This window comes from Lates calcarifer, linkage group LG21 (genome assembly GCF_001640805.2).
Source record: "Lates calcarifer isolate ASB-BC8 linkage group LG21, TLL_Latcal_v3, whole genome shotgun sequence".
NCBI classification, from domain to species: domain Eukaryota; kingdom Metazoa; phylum Chordata; class Actinopteri; family Centropomidae; genus Lates; species Lates calcarifer.
Window position 1 is genome coordinate 17,872,630 of NC_066853.1, and position 22,838 is coordinate 17,895,467.

At 40.8% G+C, this 22,838-nt stretch overlaps 1 protein-coding gene across 6 annotated transcripts in view; it reads left to right on the forward strand.

Moving 5' to 3' along the window:
• Window positions 1–22,838, forward strand: part of frya (furry homolog a (Drosophila)) — a 51,114-nt gene that overhangs the window by 330 nt on the left and 27,946 nt on the right. For 2 of the 6 annotated variants that reach the window (XM_051078961.1, XM_051078962.1), the window contains exons 1-10: window positions 5,325–5,753; window positions 15,229–15,428; window positions 18,851–18,904; window positions 19,684–19,823; window positions 19,959–20,049; window positions 20,238–20,317; window positions 20,406–20,486; window positions 21,448–21,616; window positions 22,043–22,135; window positions 22,240–22,338. In XM_051078961.1, the coding sequence (XP_050934918.1) occupies window positions 5,537–5,753; window positions 15,229–15,428; window positions 18,851–18,904; window positions 19,684–19,823; window positions 19,959–20,049; window positions 20,238–20,317; window positions 20,406–20,486; window positions 21,448–21,616; window positions 22,043–22,135; window positions 22,240–22,338 (1,224 nt within the window). In that variant the 5' untranslated portion in view covers window positions 5,325–5,536. Of the gene's footprint in view, window positions 1–5,324; window positions 5,754–9,608; window positions 9,928–13,292; window positions 13,620–15,228; window positions 15,429–18,850; window positions 18,905–19,683; window positions 19,824–19,958; window positions 20,050–20,237; window positions 20,318–20,405; window positions 20,487–21,447; window positions 21,617–22,042; window positions 22,136–22,239; window positions 22,339–22,838 lie in introns of those variants that run through there. The other 4 variants (XM_051078964.1, XM_018665268.2, XM_051078965.1 and 1 more) reach the window with 3 other exon arrangements.

Genomic DNA, 22,838 nt, shown 5'->3' on the forward strand with positions numbered 1-22,838 from the left:
TCTCATAACCTTGGCGCTGTAATTACTTTCAATTGGTTAAAGTCAGTTTAATCACGTTTTGAGGGTTTGTAAAAATAAAACAAATCGAGTAGTTTATTTGTATCTTACAGTAGATTAACTCTGAGACTGGGGGGGGAAATGTTGCCAAATTTTGTTGTGACCCTTTTCACTCTCTAAAATAAACAGCACGACTTCCGTTCATCTTAAAGCATTTACTTCCAAAGTCCATCTGTGTGATATCAGCTGTCTAAAAACGGCATGTACAGTGGGGGTTAATCTTCAACCATAAGGTGTTCTCTTTTAGCTACACGTCCATACATTTACCTTCCTGTAGAGGGCGCTGTGTTGCATTGGAGAAAAAAAAAATCTATTGAAAAACGTTTTGGTGAATTTGTTGCCACTAAGTTAGTCTCCAAAGGTCTACACATGTAGATAATGGCCTTAGAATGCACTTTTCTTTGGGTTTAAATGATCAAACCCTGATTCTTTCACCAAATTGTGAAACTGTACAATTTGTAAGAAAAGGGACACAATTTATTACAGTCCACCCTAGCCTAGTAGAATTATGAAACACAAAAGCCTGTGACAAGCTGTTCTGGGGACACCAAGGTGCCTGGGTTGTCAGCACTGTCATTGTCAAGAAGGTCCATGGTGCAAAGCTGTTGCAGTTATGAGCCTTTCTATGTGGAGTGTGCTTGTGCCCTGTGTGTTTGTGTTCTCTGCAGGTGTTCTGGTTTTCTACCCATTGTCTAAATGTATGTGCAGTGAAAGCATTGCATGGATCTAAGTGTGTGGGGGTCTCTCTCTGACCGTGGCTGCTCACCTGATGCACAAGTCCTTGTCTTCGGCCACTTTAAGACCCTTTATAGGTTGAAATTACTTGGTCTTCCTATGTCTGTTGTTGTTGTGCAGTATTCTCCTTCTTGTTGTGTGCATGTTTCTGGCAGATGTCAGTATTGACTCTCTTTGTTCATACTTTCAGTGGACATGCTGAATTACCGCCGGAAACAGTGGTTACAGTTTGACAGTATAGCTAATACAGTTTCTTTCATTCATACAGTTGAAATTAAAAACATTTCTAGTATTTCCTGCTTTCTGTCAGAACGTAGTTGGTATAAAACTTGACACTCAGTTTGAAGAACAGTCAGATGGAAGAACTGTGTCTATTTGGGTATCTCTACTGATCTATCATCACAAGAATGTCGCAGTGTCAGTTATGTGAAGACATCCTCAAACCCAAAATGAGGATTTTCCGACTGGATTCTGCACACAGATTTAGTTGACACTGTTATCTTGCTTGGTACTATTTCTGCAAATCAAACAGAGTAAACTTGTTTGCGCAGCAGCATTCTATAAATAGTGTAGACTTGAACTGACTTGACATTATTGTCACTCCAGTGAAACTCAAACTGCATTTTTTGTGCGTGTTAATTTGAACAAAAAATGTTTCTCACGGAGCTCTTGTCTACTGATATCAGTAATACTGTAGAGTGAGACAGAACAATTTAATTTAGAATTCCGTTGCAGCACTTCATTTTCAGTTGAAGGTGATCAAAGATTTTTTTGTCTTTAAGAAGCTTAGAATCGTAATTAATACAAGCACAGGCTTACTTGTACCATTAAAAATTACTAGAAATACATGTTTAAAGTCAGCTTCAAATTGAGCCAACTCTAAGAGGGGCTGGCACTAGAAACATTGAGGTGTCTTTAGCAGAGAAGTGGAGTACTTTTTAGGATTTTCAACCCTTCCCTCATGAGAGAGACTCTGCATGCCTGTAGGCAATGGATATTATGAGAACTTTAACAACTCAACTTAACATGTCTCCCCTTTTTGATATTCATCATCCATTTGTAAGGTACTCCTGGGCAATCCACCTGGCCAAAGGAAAAAAAAAAAACCTGAAACAATAATGAACATATACATTAAAGTTGGTATGTGCACCATGCTGACATTGGGCAAACATCCATCAGGAGCAATCAATAAGTGATTTTTCCCCCTCAGAAGGGAGGCAAACCTCTTGATGCACAATGCATAAGAACATAATCACCTCACTGTAACTGGATATGCCTGGTGTTCACATCACCTGGTTTCTTTTTTCTTTTCTTTTTTTTTGGTAGTCCACAGTGGCTGCATGTGTTCAGTATGAAGCCCCTCCCTCCTCAGGTTGATAATAGGCAGGCAGTGCTGGGAACAGGTGCGTTTTGTGGACTGGTTTGCAACCCTTGAATGGTCCTTTTGTGTGTTGACCCAACCCAGACCCAGAGTAGTGTAGAGAGCAAGTGACCTCGTTGAATAATTACTCTCAGTGGATGCTGTTTTTTTTTTTTTTGTTTTTTTTTTTGGTCAGTCCCCCCCCCCCCCCCACCCCCCTTACCTGTTAACTGAACTTGTAAAATGTGGATATGTTTTAACCAAAATATCCAGGATCAGGAGACTGTGGCATACCTGACCTGTAAAAGTTGTAAAAGGTTGTAACTGCTGTAAGAGGTTGACAGCCTTGATCCCAAGTGGTATTAAGTTGTCATTATGCAAAGTCCTTCCACTTAGCATTCGGGGGATTTGTAAATGTTTAAACAGCCCCCTGTACAGTTGCTTAGCATTGCTTTTTCTCTGAGCGTCAGGAGAAAACAGTTAAGTGAAATGCACTCCAGTGGCACATTCATAGATACTGATATTTTATCACTTTAAGTTGTTAAGTGTGTTATGTAACGGCTGTTTGTATCCAGCATCAGCTCCCGCAGTGTGTCTCATTGTTTGTCTACTTGTTGCGTGAGTGCGCTATTCAAGAGTCCATGAGCATAACTGGAATGAACCTTCAGCTGGTTTGTGCTAACATTAGGGCCTGATATCTATCAATTATTCATCATGTTCTGCTCTGCCTGTGCAAATCTAAATGTGTCTCACCATGGAAACAGCCTTCTTTCTCCGCTGGAGGGTGTTGGTTTCAGCGGCCGTGCTGACTCCAGCCTCCTTTCTTAGTCCATGCAGTCCCGCTCTTCTGCTCTGCTCCACATTGTGAAACATGCAGTGAAACAAACCAAGGACAGTTTTACAGTTTGTAACAGATTTTATTTTAACTTGAGATTTGTGATGATTTAGTTTGTTTTTAGACTTGGCAAAAGTTTATACAGAAGTAATGGCTGATAACGATTTTTTTTGCACATTATTGATCACTACAAAAACCTGTCAGTGTATCTCAGACTATTCATAGCTGGAGGGTAAGTCAGAACATTTCACTCAAAAGTTAGGCAGTTCTCTCGAAGTTGAGAGTTTGTTGTTAATGTTTTGTTCATAACACTGTGAAATAAACAGCTCTATTTGTTTCTGTCAATAGAAAGAATGGCTAGCTACTATCAGTAAAGAAAAATAAATAAAAACCCACTTATACTTGCTTGTATTTCCTGTTGAATGATGACTGTGACTCCTGATATCACGGTTACTTCAACGTTTCTTCAGCCAGATTCAGGTTATTAATTGACTCAGCAAGCATGCAAACTGCACACTATATGTGTGTGCACGTGTGTGTAAACAGCAGGGCTGAGGTGACATGGCAAGGTTCAAAAGTGATCAATTCTATCAGAAGCACTTTCTCAGATGAATTAATCCTCGACTGAAAGTTAACTGAAATTGTAGCATTACTTGTCAGTATATTTTTGTTGCACACTAGAGGGCGCACTGTCACTACAACATGCTTTGATAGTTCATGTCATTTACAGTAATAATACATAACAGTATAGTAGCCTCTGTCTCAGATACTTCAAATCTTTGGATTGTCAGGATGCCCATTGTGTAAGATTTGTGTGTGTGTGAATACTGCAAACACATGAATGTACAGAGGAGTAAAAGTAAGTGACACAATAAAGAGGTGACAATAATTCCTGCTAAAAGAAAAAGTTTAAGTCTGAATGTAAATCTTAAAAATCTACATCAAATATAAATTTAAAAACTTAAAATATGTATATTTAGACATTTGAGAAACTGAACAGACTTGTTTGTTTTGGTTTTTTTTTTCCTTCCTGTTGGTCTACTGACTTGGGATCAGGTCTATCAACCCCAAAAAGAAAGCGTGACTTCAGATGTTTTGAAGACATGTCTTTGCTTTGCTTGTTATTTACTATGATAACATGATGATTCTTGTCCTGAAGGACATTTTTAAGTAGGTCAAGAGGCTCATAGTAATTCTGACTCCATTACTCTGCAGGAGTGGTTTAAACATGATGAATGTACTTTGTTGTTTTTGACAGTTTTCTCAAGTGTGCTGCTGCAGAAGCATTCCACTGAAATTGTTTTCTTAAGGCTACCTCTTTCTGTGACAGGTGGATGAAAAGTGAAATTACTGCTGGACTCATTAGACTGAGGAAAAACTCGTTGCCAGGAGCTCCCCGGTGTTCAGCTATTCTCTTTGACATAGTTCAACCCTGTATGTTCAGTCAGTCACGAAGTTAGTCAAGTCTTGGTGTTATGTTTGACATTTTTAATCGTGGCCATTGTTTTGTATGGCAACACAAATCCTTGGAAAAACAAATCAATGACATGGGAGTATATAGACTAGTTGTTCCATGTTCTATCTTCTTCCTAAAACAGAAAACGCCTCCACTTCATGTACATACACAGGGTGTTTGTATTGCTGATGTAGGTCAGGCTAGGAAAAACTGGTTCATGTGGTAGGTGTGTCCATTTAGTTTTCACTTCAGTGGCTGAAAAACACTGAATAGAGCATTAGCTGCAAGCTGTGCAAATGTTCCTCTGGATTTACGTCGCACTTATTACTTGATGGTTTCACACCTTTCAGTCATTTCCTTAATGACGCCAGGAAATAATGCAGAGGGAACACAACAAGCCAACTGGATATAGGAAAAAAAAAGTGCCGGGAATGCGCAGAGATTGTTTACTGAGCTAATGGAACCAGTGTGGACTTAAGTTTTCTGCAGCATGTGGAGGATCTGTTTCTTTGCCAAACACCTCAGAATATGAAGAAGAGTTGTTGTACAACTTCTTAATGTTCTCATATCCTCACATTCTTGTGCATGTAATGAGTTCACAACCATTTAAGAAATTAGTTTGCGTCTCATTAACACTGCCAGAGGCAAGATGTGTCTGTTTAGACTTTGATGTGCAGACTTCAAGACAAATACAGGATATTTATTCAGGAATGCCTCGTGGGTATACAGTAGGTGGGGATGTTGTAGCTGTCAGAGTGGCCTCTCTTTCCCTATCCCTCCCTTTTTAGTTATGACTGCCCCTCTCTTCTCTGCCTCTTGCCTTTTTGCTGAAAAGGGGGTGGCTCCAAGTAATCCAATACCTGACCAATTCATGAATGTTACTGTAACTTGCTGAACTGCCCTGACAAGTGCAGGGGTTAAAACACATTAGCAGACGGAGGCTGACAGCTCCGGCTGCATCTCGGCACAGCAGAAATTTGCTGCCTGAACAAAGAGAAAGAAGTTTGTAAGGAGGGAAAAGGAAGAGAATATTTAACCACCACACTTGGGGGGGGGGGGACCTGGCACAGCTTCAAATGACTCCTTTGGAAGAATGATAGAAGTAGCTGTGGGCTCCCTGCCATCCAACATGTCTTTAGAGGAGAGTTCTGTGAGAGACATGGCTGAGAGTGAGACGGATTGCTCTGAGGGACTGGATGAGGTTATCCTGGGGCGGATTGCCAGCTTACCTCTGGATCCATTCCCACCCAGGGACTTCAGAGGGAAGTTTAAAAAGATGCGCCATAAGAAGAGGCCCACCATTCTTGAAAGTAGGTACTGCTTTGACTCTGTGAAGCTCATCACAAGTGTTCTGTTTTTAATCTGGGAAAAAAAGTGATTTTTGAAACATGGCACAGAGGCAATAACAGCATTTCAGCTACTACTGCCATCACTTTGTGAAATGCCTCAGCTCGCCATTGTATTTGTCATAGTTGCATAGGAATCTGGTGACTTGTTAATAATGGACTTAGACAGCGGGATAGTACATCACACAATTTCTGATATTACGTCAATGAGCTCATTGTCACAAATAAGTTTCGTGTCTGGCTTCACTTTCCAAAATGCATGTACTCCCCATGTCTTCAAGAAAGAGCAAGAGCAAAACAGAGAGGAGAAGATGATGAAGAAGTGAGAGGCACCATAGGAGGGAGTCAATGATTTGAGTTTGATAATCTCAAAGATGGCTGAAGTAGACAGACATACCTCACATTCCTCACCTTCATCAGAGCTTGATAATGCTTTTAATAAGTGCTTAATGTGTCAGAGCCTTCACCCACCTACAGCCTAATTATGGAAAAACATTAACTATAATTGTTGTCTGTAGCAATCTATTTCTGATTTATTTGACTGTTACATTTGAAGCATTTTCGTTCTTAAGAGGTGACACTGATCCTATCCAGTGTGCCAGCAAACTGTCAGTGCTTTATGTCTGAATGTTTTGCCACCATTGCACTGGCAAGTTTAGAGATATCCAGATACGGTGTTATGCCGTAAACACTAGTCAGTTCTGATATCTTTATGATATCCACTCCTGGTTGTTATGATGTGATATGATACAAACATCTAGTTGTTCTTGTATTCATATATCTCTGATTGCTTGACAGTTGTATCTGTAAGTGAACAGTCTGCTTCATGGCTTTCTACTACAGTCACTTCGGATCTCTCTGAGAGACAGCTCCATTAGACAAGTCATCACTGCTTCACAAATAATAGGAAGTATGGCCTGTCAGGACAAGAGCGACCTGTAAAACTACAGTTATAGTTACTGTTTTGAATTAGGTGATGTTTTTTTGTAACTAGGAGTTACAAAGTCAGTGCTATTAAGCAATTGTGTCTATGCAGTGTGGATCAAGATATCAGTTATTTTACTGTTATTCATTTAAGTTATATAGAATTGACACAAAAAGTTTATCATAGACCTGAATAGGTAGTAAAACTAAACTTTTACATGGTTTCTGCAGTGTGGTGTTGTTGTTATTTTAGACTTACAACATGGTTTGCTTTGCATATTTTAGTGTCATTAAAAGTAACCAACAGTGTGCTTGGTATGTTTGTGCTTCTTTTCTTTTCAAAATTTAAGTTAAGTCTTAGCCTTGCTGAAAAAAATCAAAAATTATTCTACTAGGAGATTACATAACTGTTTGCCCTTCAGAGGGCCTCTTACTGGACAAGTCAGGCTGACCAGATTATAACTGATGAATAAGTCAGGGAAGTGAACTGTGTTTGTACAGCGTTTAAAGAATCCATTTGGGCTGATATCTGTTTTCAGTAATGAAGTGTTTTGCTGGAACCATAATAGGCCAAGCAACTGTCTATAATTAGTCATATTTGCTCTGATTAGTCACATTCCTTATGGCTGTTTGTGTTCATTTTTGTACATATCTGAAATACATTTTGTCTGCAAACAGGAGTAATAGGTGTCAGATTTATTTCTGCACATTACAGTATGTATCAGAATCCTCGACTTGATGATTACAACACATTATCAGAATACTGGTAACTTACAGAGAGAGCTGATTATAGAACTTGTGGTCTAATCCTCAGAGTGATACTGTGTTGTGCTTAGCTTGACTCCTTGGTGGTTACTTCAGGGTGAGGAGATGTTTTGTTGACAGGGCAAACATTCTTGCAACATCTCAAGTTTTACATATTAGGCACAAACAGAAGAAGCTCTACTCTAATGTTCATTAGGCACCTGCGTAGGCTTTTTTTCTCTCTTTATTTTAGTAAGGCCTATAAAAAGACACCACAGATGAACTAAGCAATAGTGAAATGTGGATTTGTGTGAATTCTGTGAGTGAGAGATTTTCACAAATTTATAATTACCATGTAAATTGTTATAGTGTCAGTGACATGTTTTGTAACCTCTGAGAGCTGCTTTCTTTATGTAATATCCACTGTCTCAGTAACTATCTCAAAGCATAGCCACATAGTGTTTTTTCACTGTACTGCCTGCAATGTTTATTCTTCATTTTATTCTTCACGACACTGTTTAACACCACTTGTGGTATTGTTATGACATAACTCTTACCATAACCAGCAGAACTGTTCTGCAAAGTGTACACATTATCACCAGTCATGTTCTTCGTGTATTTAAAAAAAAGAGAGCTCTCTGACTCCAGTCCCCGGAGTGTTAATTTGTTATGGCGTGACAAATTGAACAAGTGTGCCGGAAGCATAACAAGTTGGAAAGGCAGCCCTCATAAATGATGGCATAAGTCACAACAGCTCATTTGTTCAAGGTGGGTCATTCATTTCCCCCAAAATATAAACAAAGTCACTGTTGTGGGAAGGATGGTTGGAGTATACAGTACACACACACACACACACACACACACACACACACACACACTGTATATTGTGTTGCAGAGCACAAAACAAAACTGTCCTGTATAAGTCTACAGTCAGAAGATCACCACAGGAACAGCCAGGCAGTACTGTCTTGAGGATAGTCAGGACAACTGAGCCTCCTGAGCCTGAAATGTGTGTTTTCCAAACACTGCAACCAGTAATGGCTTCTCCATCACAGAGTGTATTATGTAATGAAGGTCAAGTTGCTGTCGCATGATGGACAGACAGAGTTCTGATAGGATTATACTAAGAGCGCTGAGGGGCAGTAGAGGAAGGGGGATTGGTGGATCTGTTTAGTCCATATGGTTAAAGTCATACATCTGCTTTTAGCATAGCATTTTGCTTTTGTTGTGAATATTGGATTTAATTGTTACATGTTTGGGGAAAGCAGTAGGAAAGCTTATTTTCATGTCATTTTACTTTGCATGTGGTAAAAGGAATTTAATGGCATCCATTAAAAGAAAAGAAAATCACATTTGTTTGCCTACTGTACATGGAATTATTTCAGGTATATAGGCTCATAATACAAATTTTTAGCCCCTCATTCTGCTTTATCATTGTCTGCAAATAAATATTTATTAATTCAGGAATTTTCTGTAACGCAAATAGCAGTAGAGTGTCTGTCTATTGCTTGATTTTCAAGCATTCCACTAATTCTATACTTAAAAAAGCACTTAAAAATATAACAAAACAGAAGTGAGCAAGTTGAAGGTGTCAAGTCGGGCTCTTGTGAAATTTTGATTGACTTCTTTCTCCATTATTTGAAATCTTTTTAGTTCTACCCTAAATAATAACAATATTGTATGAAAAACATCTGAGTAAGTTTTTATTTGACACCAGGTTAAAGTTGATGCTGTGAAGAAGTAAAAGGGTTTAAAGCCAACAGTCAGCCCCTGCTCCCATGCAGATCCCCTGTGGGCAGTTAATCCCGTCTGCTTGTTGATCATTTTAGTGTCTTCTTCTCTCCACTGCTCTCCCAGATGTTCCCTTTAATGTGTCATGCTTCTCATGGTCTCTGTCTGCTTCGTCAGTGGTGGTGGACCATCGTATGCTCCCAGTCCTGCTCAAAGACACACAAGGCGCCCTGTGCTGTCATCATTATCAGGCCGTGCACGCAGACAAACAGTAGTTATTATTAACTGCGCTCCACTAAGAGGATTGCTTCCTGCACTCTCAGCCTCCGCGCAGTTATTTAAAGGGAGCTTGCTTTGCCGCCCACTGCCTGCCACAGCTTTAGAAAGAGAGAGAGAGAGAGAGAGAGAGAGAGAGAGAGATGTTGAAGGAGAGTGGAGAGGGAGGGAGAGAGAGGGCTGATAGCCAAGGACAGGACACCAGAGGAGGGGTAAAGCAGTGCTAGTGTGTTTTCTCAGTATCTCGTCAGCACAGCATTGTGTGCGTCACAGAGAGGTGACAGCAGGCGCTACCTGCTGGTCCCAGCTCAGCTGCTGCTGCTGCTGCTGCTGCTGCTGCTACTGGAGGGAAACCACAACTAGAGGGGGGACACTCAACAGGAAGCTGCAGCCATGGCCAGCCAGCAGGACTCAGGATTCTTTGAAATCAGCATCAAATCCCTGCTGAAATCATGGAGCGGCAGTGAGTAGCAGTTTGTGTCTTCTTGTTGTTGTTGTGGTTGTTGTGCTCAGCTGACAGAGATGACTGACTGACTGACTGAGGCTGCAGCTCCACTGGGAATCTTACTTTATAATCTCTTTTCCCTGTTGTGGTCCATGACAGGGACATGCTGATGCTTGCTGCCGACTGAGTTGTGTGCAGTTTTATTGTTTGGTGTGCAAGTTGCTGAAAACTTGGAAGTATATTACTTTTAGCAACAGCTAACCACACTTCTGAAAGGTTTTTGTCTCATAGCAACAGCCAGATACATAACTCCAAGTATCTAGCAAGAGTGCTGGTAGGAAGTTGCTCATTATACATAGGCTTATAGAACTGTTGTCCAACACCAGTTAGATTGACGTGTGTTAAAAGCTCTGCTGATGATGATTCAGCATTTCATTTGTAGTGCTTCTATTCAGATGCTGGCCTCATTTTACTTCAGTCTGTCAGTCTCTGACAGAGTCTAAATAGCTCTTATTAAGTGCAAGGACACAGTAATAGGATTAGTGGAGGTGCAGCTTGGTTGCATGTTCTGTCCAGAGTGAACGGCTCCACTGCCCTCCTGTGGGCCCATGAGGCTGGGATGGGATACCTTCCTGCTTCTGATCACGGCATAAGTCTGTTTTATATACGATATGAGTGGCCAGCAGGGTGGATGCTAATACAAACAGAAAAGTGGAAAAAACAGTGAGAAATAGTAGCAGGTTAGCTGCGCCTCTCAGGCTGTGTGATAGCTTGTATATATCTATTGAATCTGAATGTAAAGAGATACCTTAGAACATGCTGTCCCTGTCTACACACTCAACATTGAGCCATCTCCTGATGATGTTGCATAATCCTCACAGTGGGTCACTTTGCTGATAAAGGCAGAGGCAGTCATTGTACTGTAACAGCAGTAACTCATGGTTATGCATTTAACATTTTCATTGAATATGTGATCTCCTAATGTCACCCCTCTGCTCCCATTTACACGAGCGGTTATGTAATGAATCATAAGATTACAAGAGATACTGCCATGTGTAGTTAACAAAAAACTATATATCTATATCTATCTATCTATCTATCTATCTATATATATGTGTGTGTGTGTGTGTGTGTGTGTGTGTACATATATATATGCATGTGTATATGAGAGAGAGAGAGAGAGATAGATATATATAGATATATAGATATATATATATAGATAGAGAGAGAGAGATCCAGCCTGCTCTGTATGTAACCACAAGGTAAACAAAGCCAAGGCCCTTTAGACACTGGTCTCACATAAGTCAGTTGGTCTAGCTCTAATAAAACAGTGACAACCAGCAGCACAGAACTGGCATTGTGTAGCAGCGGCATCAGGTCTAGTGTTCAAATTGCCTGAAGGCCGGTCCGCCATCAACCAATCAGAACAGGAGATGAGCCACAGAGAGCCGATCACAGCAGTGCTCCTCTAATGAGTAGTCAAACATGTTATTCTTTGGCCATTTATTTTTTATATGAAATGCAATCATTTTCTATGAGTTAATGTATCTTTTTATATTTAAATATTTGGTTATCTTAATCTTTTCTTTCTGTTACAATTCAGTTTGTGTCACATTTGACCATTTGTTTAAATCATTCCACTTTCATGCTTTAGTTTTGTGCTCTGCAATAGTTACGATCTGTTTTTGAGTGGCTGAAAATAGTATTTCAACAGTAAGTAAGAAATTGCAGAAGACAAGACAAATAACTTCCGTTTAGCTGAAAGAGACAGATGCAGGCGTTTTAACAGGGACTTATATAAATGGCCCAAAACACTCTCCCTCACAGCAGGAAGCAGTTTCCAGCATGATGTCAGCTTGCTAAAACAGGGCGGATGGTCAATAGTTTGAGACCGACATTTTAATCTGCTTTACACAGAGGTCTGTAATCACCCTCTCCACTCTCACCATTTTTTTTGGAGACACACTGTGAACTTGTGATAATGTATTAGTGTTAGGATGTATTTGCTCCGCTGGCTCCAGCTGCTGCATCCTCTTTTGATAAATATTTCAATAAAAATAGTTTGGCTTCATCTCCATAGAGCACTCCTGGAGACTGAATTTTTACTATTTTTGTAGGTATCCATGTATTTGTTTTATTTCTTTTTATTAATGAATTCACAATTAAATGTGAGCTTATTCAGTTTCATTTTAATATGGAAATAATAGTCAGTGTGACACATCTGGTTAACAGGGACTCCGGTTGTTTCCTTTGACCTTAAACTGTAATGGCCTAAAGCTGCTGACAAGATTTTCCCACTTATTACCTTACATGACGCAAACTTTTTTTTTTTTTTGACCTTTAGTGGTGCACCTAAGAACAGTGTCCCTTTATTAGCAGCCTGGAAGAATAATATATATAAAAAAACTGCACAGCTTTGAAGCAGAGCATTAAATAGTAATGTTGTGGCATTACAAAGCATGCATTGCCCACTACTCTCTCACAGAAATGCACTGTCAGTGTTTCTCTCAGCAGCTGGACAAAGTGCTCCCAAATGTCTGTGTTGACATTGGAATTTCTGGTTCAGTTAAAGAGGTCAGTAGTATCTAAATATCCACCCACTCTGTTCACAGACGGCTGCTAAAGTGGTTGTTTACTCAGTGGGACAGTCTCTGTGGACTGCAGTATAGGGAACTGTATTCTTTGTAATGCATATCTGTGTTTATGTGAGCATGCGTGTGCAAGAGAGACACTTGTGAGTCTGTTTGTATTGTCCTCCCTGGAGCACCACCATGCTCAGGGTGCTTCCAGCATGGCAATGATGTAATGCACACTGTGCCCAAGCTCCTTGTTTACAGAGTCACATGTCGCGACTGAGACTTCGTACAGCGCCCAGAGCAACAGAAAGGGCTTCATATGCACACTGGGTTGCTTTATTCACCTCCCATCTTCAGTCACAGTCAATGACATGGGAAGATTTTTTATAAATGAGATGTTGATTTAATTTTATCAAACTTGTTGTGTCCTGTAAAGTCAGCCCTGTTTGTATTGAGACTCACTGTTGCTAGAGAGTCATTTAAAATCAGATTTGTAGGCTGATTTATAGGCTTAAAGAAGTTTTCATTTTCTTAAATTCATGTCCTGAGTTTTGTCACTGACTTTAAGGGAAGCAGTGCTGGAGAATGGTGTTTACACTCTGGTGGTCTGTGCCTCGTGCTTTAGGATCACAGAGGTGGAGGAAAGGGGAGGGTTGCTCTGTCAGTATAGTGTGTACCCCGGGATAAATATAGTCACACAACTATGCCACCATAGCATGTTGGACCGCATCACTGTGCTGTGGCTCAGCTAAAAATTCCTGCCTGACCTTCACTCTTGGAAGGCACCGGTTGGTCACAAGGCTAGAGGAAGCCATAGCAGAAGCAACTCAGAGAGAGAGAGAGAGAGAGATACAGAGAGAGAGAGAGAGTGAAATCTAGAGATTGCGTGGTCTCTCGTACCAAACACTACTCCCACTTAAAAACGCACTTGCCGTTGGCACTGTGCGCCATGGAAACTATGCCCAGCAGGACCGAGCCAGCTGACACACAAGACATGAACGTTGGTGGATTTTACTAGCAAGCATTTGTCTTAACTCAGGACAACCCTGGATACCATATCCTCCTTCCGCACAATGGATGGGACGGCTGTGTGCTGGAGTAAGGCCAGTGTCATCAGCTTCATCAAGGGCCTGGGTAGGTGCTGAGTTGCCATGAGTGAGGGAAGCATGTTCTGAAAGCCATGCTGAGATCGTCACACATGCTGGGCATTCCTTGAAAGATATCCAAACACTTCATGTCTTGAAAAGACCTGGAGAGGAAGGCTTGTTTACTAGTACCACAGCCAGTTTACGTCTCTTGTGCACCTCGGTCAGATCTACATACTGGTGCAGCCTCTAAAAATAATAATTAGAACTTTGCTAAACTCCTTTTTTTTTCTCTGCTCAATTTTCATGTATAAAATCTCAATTCCCTGTTCACTAGTGTGTATTTGTATACATGCTGTAGGTTTTTGTCTTGTCACAACTTGACTTGATGAACATAAATTACTTAAATGTCAAGGCTCACCTGTGTTGCGCTTAAACATGATGTACAGGCCTGTCATATATATCAGTTATATATATATTATACACTGATAAGCAGAACAGATCAAGAGCCAAAGATCCTTATAATTACTTTATAAGAATAAATACTCCCCCATAAAACATGCCACAGGTTTCTTCAGTGGCTAAACTAATTCAGTTATAGTTTGTTTATCTCAGTAGTCTCACAGAAATCTTTCAATATGACAGTTGCTTTGTACAATTAAGCAGCACGACGGATGTGCCTTCATATGCTGTGTTAATTCTTTGTAATCTCAAACCAAACCAGTTTTGTAACTGGGATATTTGACTGTTGGCCAATTTTGATCCATAATTTAACAGCAAAGAAAACAGAATAATGAAGCGGACTACAAAGTCTGGTGTTTTGATATGTGGCTTTGACGAGATATAATGTCTTCTTGACACGGTGCACTCTGTGCTTTGCTGCTGATGATGTAATTTCTGTCCAGTCACATTAATTTATTACATGCACTGCACTCACACATGTTTACACACCCAGAATGCAGTACCTGAAGGAAATGTGGTTCTTATTGTAAGGCAGTTACTCTGTTCTCTCGTCCCGGAGTCCTCTCTGAATATTTTACACGTCAGATTTATGGCTGTTCCCGTGGTGGATGTGAAGTTAGGAGTTGCACAGTTCAGGCTAAATAAAAATTTCACTGTTCTAATGAGATGTTTGTATGCAGCTCTTTACTATATTTAGCACTTTTGTGTCTGCAGGCAGCAGAGTGTAACACTGAGGTAAATTTTAACTTGTGTGTTAGTTTGAAGGGTTTTACAGCCTGAGCCAGGCCGTTTGTAATTAAACGTGGGCCACATCATAACACTGGCTGAAGGATGGTCACATGCACAAGATTTTTGCTTCCCTCAAAGGGCAATGACATCTCTGGTACGAAATGAAAACACCAGCTGCTGGCCATGGTGTTTTAATTTCCATATGCGCTCTATTCACTGTAGCAATAGGAAAGAAAGAGCAGACTCGGGGCAAGCCGGTGCCCTTTGGACAGTCTCCCTCAGGAATGTTCAACATGTTGGGAACTTTATGTCCATGTTTGGAAACTTCTCACTAATGCCCTATTCGGCAATCTCTCTTCATAAACAGATCTGTGGCTGATCCCGTCCCACTCAGTTGTGCTTGAATTGGCAATGTTTGACTTAACAAAACCGCTTCCCATCTTGTGCTTTTTGTGTCGTTTCCACAGCTTCGCCCGTGGGGAACGGATACAATAAACCCCCCATCCCTCCAGTCTGCTGTCCTCAGGGAGAGAAGGGTCCTCCAGCCATGATGCCCATCAGCATCGACCCAGAGAGCAAGCCGGGCGAGTACGTCCTCAAGAGCTTGTTCGCCAACTTCACCACCGTGTCCGAGCGCAAGATCCGCATCATCATGGCTGAGCCGCTGGTGAGTCGGCAGAGAATCAGACTGGAGGGCTGCTGCGTTTTGTGCCCTGTGGCGATTGGTTGTTCTTGCTCTGGTTCTCTTTGAAAACGGCTGTTGGTTTTATCAGGGGGAAATGAGATCATGACACTGGTGCTCTGTGACAGTGCCTCCTAACTGTTTTTGCTTGTAAACCCTTGATCTAAAGCCCTGTCTACTTCCAACCACTTGTTAAAGGCTGCATGTCTTTGGGTTTTACACAGTTCAGGGAAAAAGAGTGAGCATAGTTGTCACAGATTAGTCTATTTGAATAATTTCAGTAAACAGTATTAGATTTTACAGTAAGGAAAAAAAGCAAAAATTAGAGAAAAGTTTTTTAAAATAACCAGAATTTTGTGTGGTGGAATTTAGTATTGTCTTGTTTGCTGCTCAGTTACTCATCTCATGACCCCTTGTGGGTGTCCCGGCCCACAGGTTATGAACTGCTGTAACGGGTTCAGACAGGAAGCCTGATGGACAGGCTCACAAGACCTGGCTTGACAGCAATGATTTACAAACATTGGTGTAAGAATAATGCAGATTATTTAGTAATTCTACTACAATTTTAAAATGATAGCTGATTTATGATACATTTTATAATATGCTGATCTGTTTTTGTGACAGTAGGCAGCCTGACCCCTGCAGTGAAGCTAATAACAGTTGAAACATTACTGTGATGTATTACTGTCAAGGCCTTGGGCATGCAACTGAGTCTCAGGCACAGATGCTAACTACCTGTCATGTTTAATTGCTGTCAGCTGAAGTTTTGTGTGAAGCAGCAGCTCCATCACTACAGAGAAGGAAGTAGCTTAGGGACGAAATGTGGAACTTTTAGCCAGCTTCTCAGTGAATGCTACAGTGTTTACAAGCTTCAGCTGAGCTTCACACATGAAATGTGCTGCTGTAATAAGCCTTGGGTAGAGTTATAGTCATGTCCTCTTTAATCTACTCTTTTTTAGTTAAAAACTGCTGGTTTAAAAAAAAAATAATAAAAATTCTGAACATTGAGCAGCTGTCAATACATTTTATAACCATTTTTGAGAATTACACCACAGATATTCTAGGCTGCCTTTCTGACATGATGGCTGTAACCAGGGGGATTAAAAAATAATTAACTGATTATTCAAGAAAATAATTTGAAGATTAGCTGATAATGAAAATACTTGCTTGTTACTTGCAGCCCAAATAACACTTAAGTAGACATAGTTCTGAGATAACAGTCAAATGCTTGCTATGTTGATTTGGAAAGTGCCTCTGGTTTGTCAGAGGGTAGTTGTTCTCCCAGTATTCAGTAATTTGCATCTGGAACTGACTGGTAACCCTCTCTGTCTGTTGCTCTCTGCACGTGCCTTTATATTGTCACTGTCTGTTGAACAGTACTGGTAATTAGATGAAGGTAAAAGTTGCCAATAAAACCTTCGAGAGACTTTTTGTTCAGTGGATGTTGGAGCTGATCGATAGGGCCAGCAACAGTTGTCATAAATAATACTGTTGACAGATAGTCAGGCAGACAGGGAATAGCCACTGTGTGTTTATGTGGGCACCACTCACCACCTGCTCCCAGGGGCACATTAGTATTTTACAAGTGCAAACTGAAAGTCAACTAAAAAAGACCAGTTGATTTATTATTACTGAGAAAAGCCTCAGACTCCAACTAAAATACATTACGTGGTTAATCATCATACATGTAGCTTTATGGTCTAATACTCTGTAGCCGTGTTTGCCACAAATAGTTACCCTTTCATGTAGTCTGTACAGGTCTGATAGCCTATAAGTTTACTTGTGGCTGCTGTGGACAGGCAGGCTCCAGTTTTAGAGACTTTGATTTATAGGTAGCTGTTAGTCACTGGCCTCGATCTGCAGGGAAGTGTTAATTACCACAGGGAGAGTGTGCAACCCCTCGTTTCAGTGTAACTCCCTCTGGAGAGCAGCAGTGAGGATGTGTCTCTCTTTGTTTTTCCTCTCTGTGGAGTAATTTGTTTTAGGGCTGCCTTGTAGTCATTGGCATACAGTCCCTCCTGCTTTTCATCATCACTCAGGTGAATTTGTTTAACAGAATTCATCATGTTCAGTGGTCTGCAGTCAGTATCAATTAATCAAGTAAAGAAGAAACTTGAAAAAGTCTACACTTAAAGGGAACAGATACATGATATCTAAGTTGCAGAAAAATAATTAAGCAAATGCTGTAAATGTATGAGTTGATTGAATACAGTCAGTTTTGCTGTATCAGGGAAGTAAAGTCCTTAAAAGCACAGCATTGCAAGAGGCATCGACTTTTCTGTCATTCCAGCACAGATGGGCTCCTCAGATGTAAGCATTTGCCCAAAAACTAAAAGGTTCATCAGAGCATGGGGCTTAGCTGGTGTTCCCAGCTGCAACAGAGAGAGTGACATTACTATCAGCCCACGCAATGTCAATGTCAGAGACATCCAACAGTTAGCTATTTTGGATTAATTGTCAAGTAAGAGATGTGCTGTGATTTGCTGTCTGGCCAACGAGACAGCAGAGGGACGTATCTGGAAGAGCGGAGTAGCAAAAAGTTAAAGGAAAGCAGATGCTTTGATTTGTACATTGATGGATTAGGTGGTAATTGGCATCAGTTTGCCAGCACATCAGCTCAGTGCTGAGTGATGGAGCATCCCCTGCTAAAGCTGCATTATTAAATGTCTTCAAAAACTAACATGGCACACTTTTCACATTTCACTAATTTTCTGTCTTCATCCTAATTTTAATTTGGTAACATTTCGCTGAGTATTAAAGCATATTTCATCTCTGAAATGGACTAAACACAGGACTGTTTCTTGGAACTGATTACAAATATCATAAGGCATCTAATGTCCAAAAAAAACGAATCATCAATATTTAAATGTTGACCAGCTTGTTTAATTCAGTTTTTGCTGATGTGTTGTTACCCTTTAAAGATGTTTAATTTTCAACTGAATTCTAATTAAACTCAGGAAGGTAGCATCTATCAGACAGTGCAGCATTTTTGTTATATATTTACCATCCTGGTTAGCAGCTTTTAATGTTCAAACTCATTCAGGCCCTGCTAATACCTGCTGATACCATACATAAGCCATGAAACACACAGCACTGCCCTTACAGCAGGAGATGAGTGCATCTAGCCCAAATCCCTCATGAGGGCCTTTATATCAGATGATAGAAGAGTGTAATAATGGGAGGTGTCATGAATGTCCTGTCTCTAATATCTGACCCTGCCTGCTCATGCCTGGTATCAGACTGATTGATGGCTCTCTCATTAGCTGGGCTGTAAGAGTCTCTGTTCAAAAATACTTTACTCACCCTTCAGAGAGGGTGGAAAGAGTTACGAGCTTCAGAACAAACTTCAGGGAACTTTTTTGAACCTACACAAGTTGTAAAATTGCTTCCTTTCTCTCTGTTTTCAGGAAAAGCCATTAACAAAGTCACTTCAGAGGGGAGAAGATCCTCAGTTTGACCAAGTAAGTGCTGTGAAATATGCAGCAATGTGACTGTGACTGTTTTGCCTCTCCCCATGAGCATCTGGGCAAGTCAGTTTTCACGTTCTAAATACTGCCCTAGTATATCAGGCACTGTAACATGAAAGGGCTTATGGGTGAAAGCCCTGCTCACATCCCAAAAGGTCTTTCAGATCCAGTGAAGGGCAGGAGTGTTTACCTTGAGAGCTGGCGCTGGCTCCACGCTAGGTGTGTCCAGCAGGTCTGTGGCTCTGCAGAGAAGGCCATTTCACAGCGACAGGGGTGTGTTTGTGCTGCTGCGTGAGGCCATTCAGCAGCCACACAGAGCCAGGATTCTTCTCCAGCCTGGTGCTGAATGAAGGGCTCGCTGTGTTCCCCGGCCCAACCAGACTCTCCTCCCTTCCTGTGTGCCCGGCCTGTTCCTTCCTTTCCCTCTCCCTCCCCCTCTATGACTGAGGGAGGCTGCCCCATGGGCACCTTGTCTCTCTGCACAGTCCCAATGAGGACCAACTCACCCTACAATCTCATTTCTCTGCCTTAATGTAGCCTTGGACTAAACTTAAAAGCTGTCCCAGCTCGCTTAATTTCTTTGTATCACACTGATTAAAAAAAAAAAAAAAAAAGTGAAAACAAATGCAAATGAATTCTCATATACTGTCGTAATTTTCGCTCTGATTGCCATTCAAATAAACAAAGGAAACACTGATTGCTATCTCTCACTTTGGTATGTTAACTGTTAAACACAAACATGCATTTGCACGATGTATGTCTTGTTCCTCCAGCTGATAAGCGCCATGAGCTCTTTGGCGGAGTACTGTCTCCCCTCCATCCTGCGCACTTTGTTTGACTGGTACAAAAGACAGAATGGACTAGAGGAGGAGCTGCACGAGTACCGGCCAAGAGCCAACACCAAGTCCAAAAAGTGAGAATTGCTCTATTAACTTCTGCATGCATCAATGTGTCACTAGTAGGGAATGTAAAGAAACAACGATGAAGCTCACATGCGCTGTATGACTGTGGCAAACGTGTTGCTCTTGTTTTTTTCTCTCTGTAATAGCGATGAGCAGCAGAGAGACTATCTACTTGAAAGGAGGGATTTGGCCATTGACTTCATCTTCTCTCTTGTACTGATAGAAGTTTTGAAACAGGTGACTTAACTTAAATCTGTACCACACAAACACCACACTCAGTTCATCTTATTATTTTTTGACAGCAGTAATTCTGTCCTGATTTACTTCTGCTGCAAAAAATAACCCTATCATGACTGGTAGTTTGTGAATATGTTGTTTTTGAACATTCATTCTCACTGCCGTTGTGTCTCCTGATTCTCAACCAGATGCCGCTCCACCCGGTCCTTGACAGTTTGGTCAATGAAGTCATTAACTTAGCCTTTAAGCACTTTAGATACAAAGAGGGGTAAGATCTTTTCCAACACAATTCCTTCTTTCTCTCATAGTTTTAAGTTTCTCTGAGATTTGTTTGTCTTATTTTGTGTTTCCAACAGGTATCATGGTCCTAACACTGGCAACATGCACACTGTAGCAGACCTCTATGCTGAAGTCATAGGAGTTTTAGCCCAGTCCAAGTAAGTAGCAAAGACAGACCTATGATTATATAATTGACTGTCATTATTTCTCTTTTCCATCTTCCCCTCATCAGCTGTTCAAGCTTTTATTCTCTGCTCTGTTGAGGTTTGGTGTCATGCCACATAATGATGGCGTGTTCCCATTGCTAGTGCCTCCCTGCAAAACATTCCCCGCTTCAGGAGACTGGAACATACTGAAGGGACGGCACACTTTTGGACAGGTCCCCTTCACACCAAACTAGGACTGGAAATTGATGTCTGTTTATTTGAAGTTTTCAGATCATTGTAGCAAGGAACAAACCCTTAAAATAGAGATATGGTTGGTGAGCACACTGCATACCTATTATCCAAAGTGCACTCTGCTTAATTTCCTGCAGGAGATACTTCACTGAGAGGCGTTTATAGAGATCTTTAGTTTTCTACGAGGTCAGGAAAGGAAGAAAGAAGTCAGGAGTGTGACCATAAATAACATTATTCAGATGGGATTCATAGCTGAGAGATTAATGCTGTTTTAAATAAGTCACTGTTTGTGTCTGTAGAAATAATAAACAGTTTCTCCTCACCTGACCAAGATGCAGAAACAGCTGTATTCACTTACAAGAGCAGTGCTAGCCTACAGGGAAGAGGTTGAAGATGCTCATATGAGCTCTCATGATGAATTATATTCTAAATTTAGATCAGCTGAAGAATCCCATCTCTGGTTCAATTTGGGCAAGGGATCAGGTGCTAGACGAGGAGTTCATCTTGGGGCACAGACTTGCAGTCTGCATATAGAGAGTGAGACGTGGGGGATGATATTTTGGGAACCGTGCTCCCTGAATATTTTGCCACTGTATTCTCTCCACGTCACGACTCCGAATGGGGGAACTTTTTTGTGGAAGTGCTGAATTGGGATTTGTCTGACTGAGCTATGCTGGCATGTCTTTATATAGAATCTCATTTAGTTTTTTTTTTCCCTCAGGTTTCCTGCTGTGAAGAAGAAGTTTATGACCGAGCTAAAAGAGCTGCGGCAGAAAGAGCAGAGTCCATATGTAGTCCAGAGCACCATTAGCCTCATCATGGGGGTCAAGTTCTTCCGCATTAAGATGTATCCTGTTGAGGATTTTGAAGCCTCTTTCCAGTTCATGCAGGTACAGCAGACTTCAATAACTCAATAATATTTCAAGTCTTCAGTTATAAACCTGCCTTGCTACAGTATAAACTGATTATATATTGTACCACACTTTCTTTTCTCACTCATTTATTGGCTTTCTTTCGATTTCTGTGTCCTATAACTTGACCTAAATATAGATTTATATCACCATTGTGTAGAAAATGTACAGAAAATTCTCAGGATTGGCAGGATTTGCTGCCCTTTGACCTTGACTGTGTTTCCTGCTAGCTTTGGCATGCACTTTTTGTATTACATTCAGTTGTGACCATAGAGTTTCAAGTCTGTTTATCTCTTGGGTAAATCCTTTCTTAACACTCTCTACGTGTGTTAGATATATTATAATGATATATAGTGAAGCAAGTTTTATTGTGTGCTAAAACATTTACTACTCTCTTTTGTATAGGAGTGTGCCCAGTATTTCCTGGAAGTCAAGGACAAGGACATTAAGCATGCCTTGGCTGGTCTCTTTGTTGAAATTTTGGTTCCTGTTGCAGCAGTAAGTTTTTTTTCCTTCCTGTACATGTTGCATATATTACACAACATTTGATTTAAATGAGAAAAGAGCACCAGTCTTGTGTCTTGTGTGTGATGTTGTCTTAGGCCGTGAAGAACGAGGTGAACGTACCCTGCCTGAGGAATTTTGTGGACAGCTTGTACGACACAACCTTGGACTTGTCCTCCAGAAAGAAGCACTCGCTGGTTAGTTACTTTGCAGAAAACAAACTGACACTGATTGTTGGCCCTGTTTGTTTTTGTACACCTCTGTTTTCACTCTGACACCCCCTGCTGAACGCTTGGATTGCCTAGATGTCTGTGGTCCCTGTGAATCCTCAAGCATTTCAAGGTCACTTTTGTGTAATGTTCTGTTATAACATCAGTGTCCACAGTAGAAATAATTCATGAGTGAAGACAGGCTGCCATTTCAAAGCATAAAAAAGAGCATGAAAGCAATGCAGTATATATAAGCATATATAATGTCCCTTCCCCCCTAAAGTGTCCTCAATAAAGCATTTCACCACAGTAGTTCACAATGAAATGGAAAGACAACAACCCTATGGAACAGTAGTTTGTGCTACAGAAGGTCTTCATCCCCCTGAGGCAGCAATTTTGGCTGAAGTAATGCATTGTCAGCAAAAGGAAGAAAAAAATTAATTACGTCTTCAAAAGAAAAGTGGTTTACATCTTAGATTGCACATATG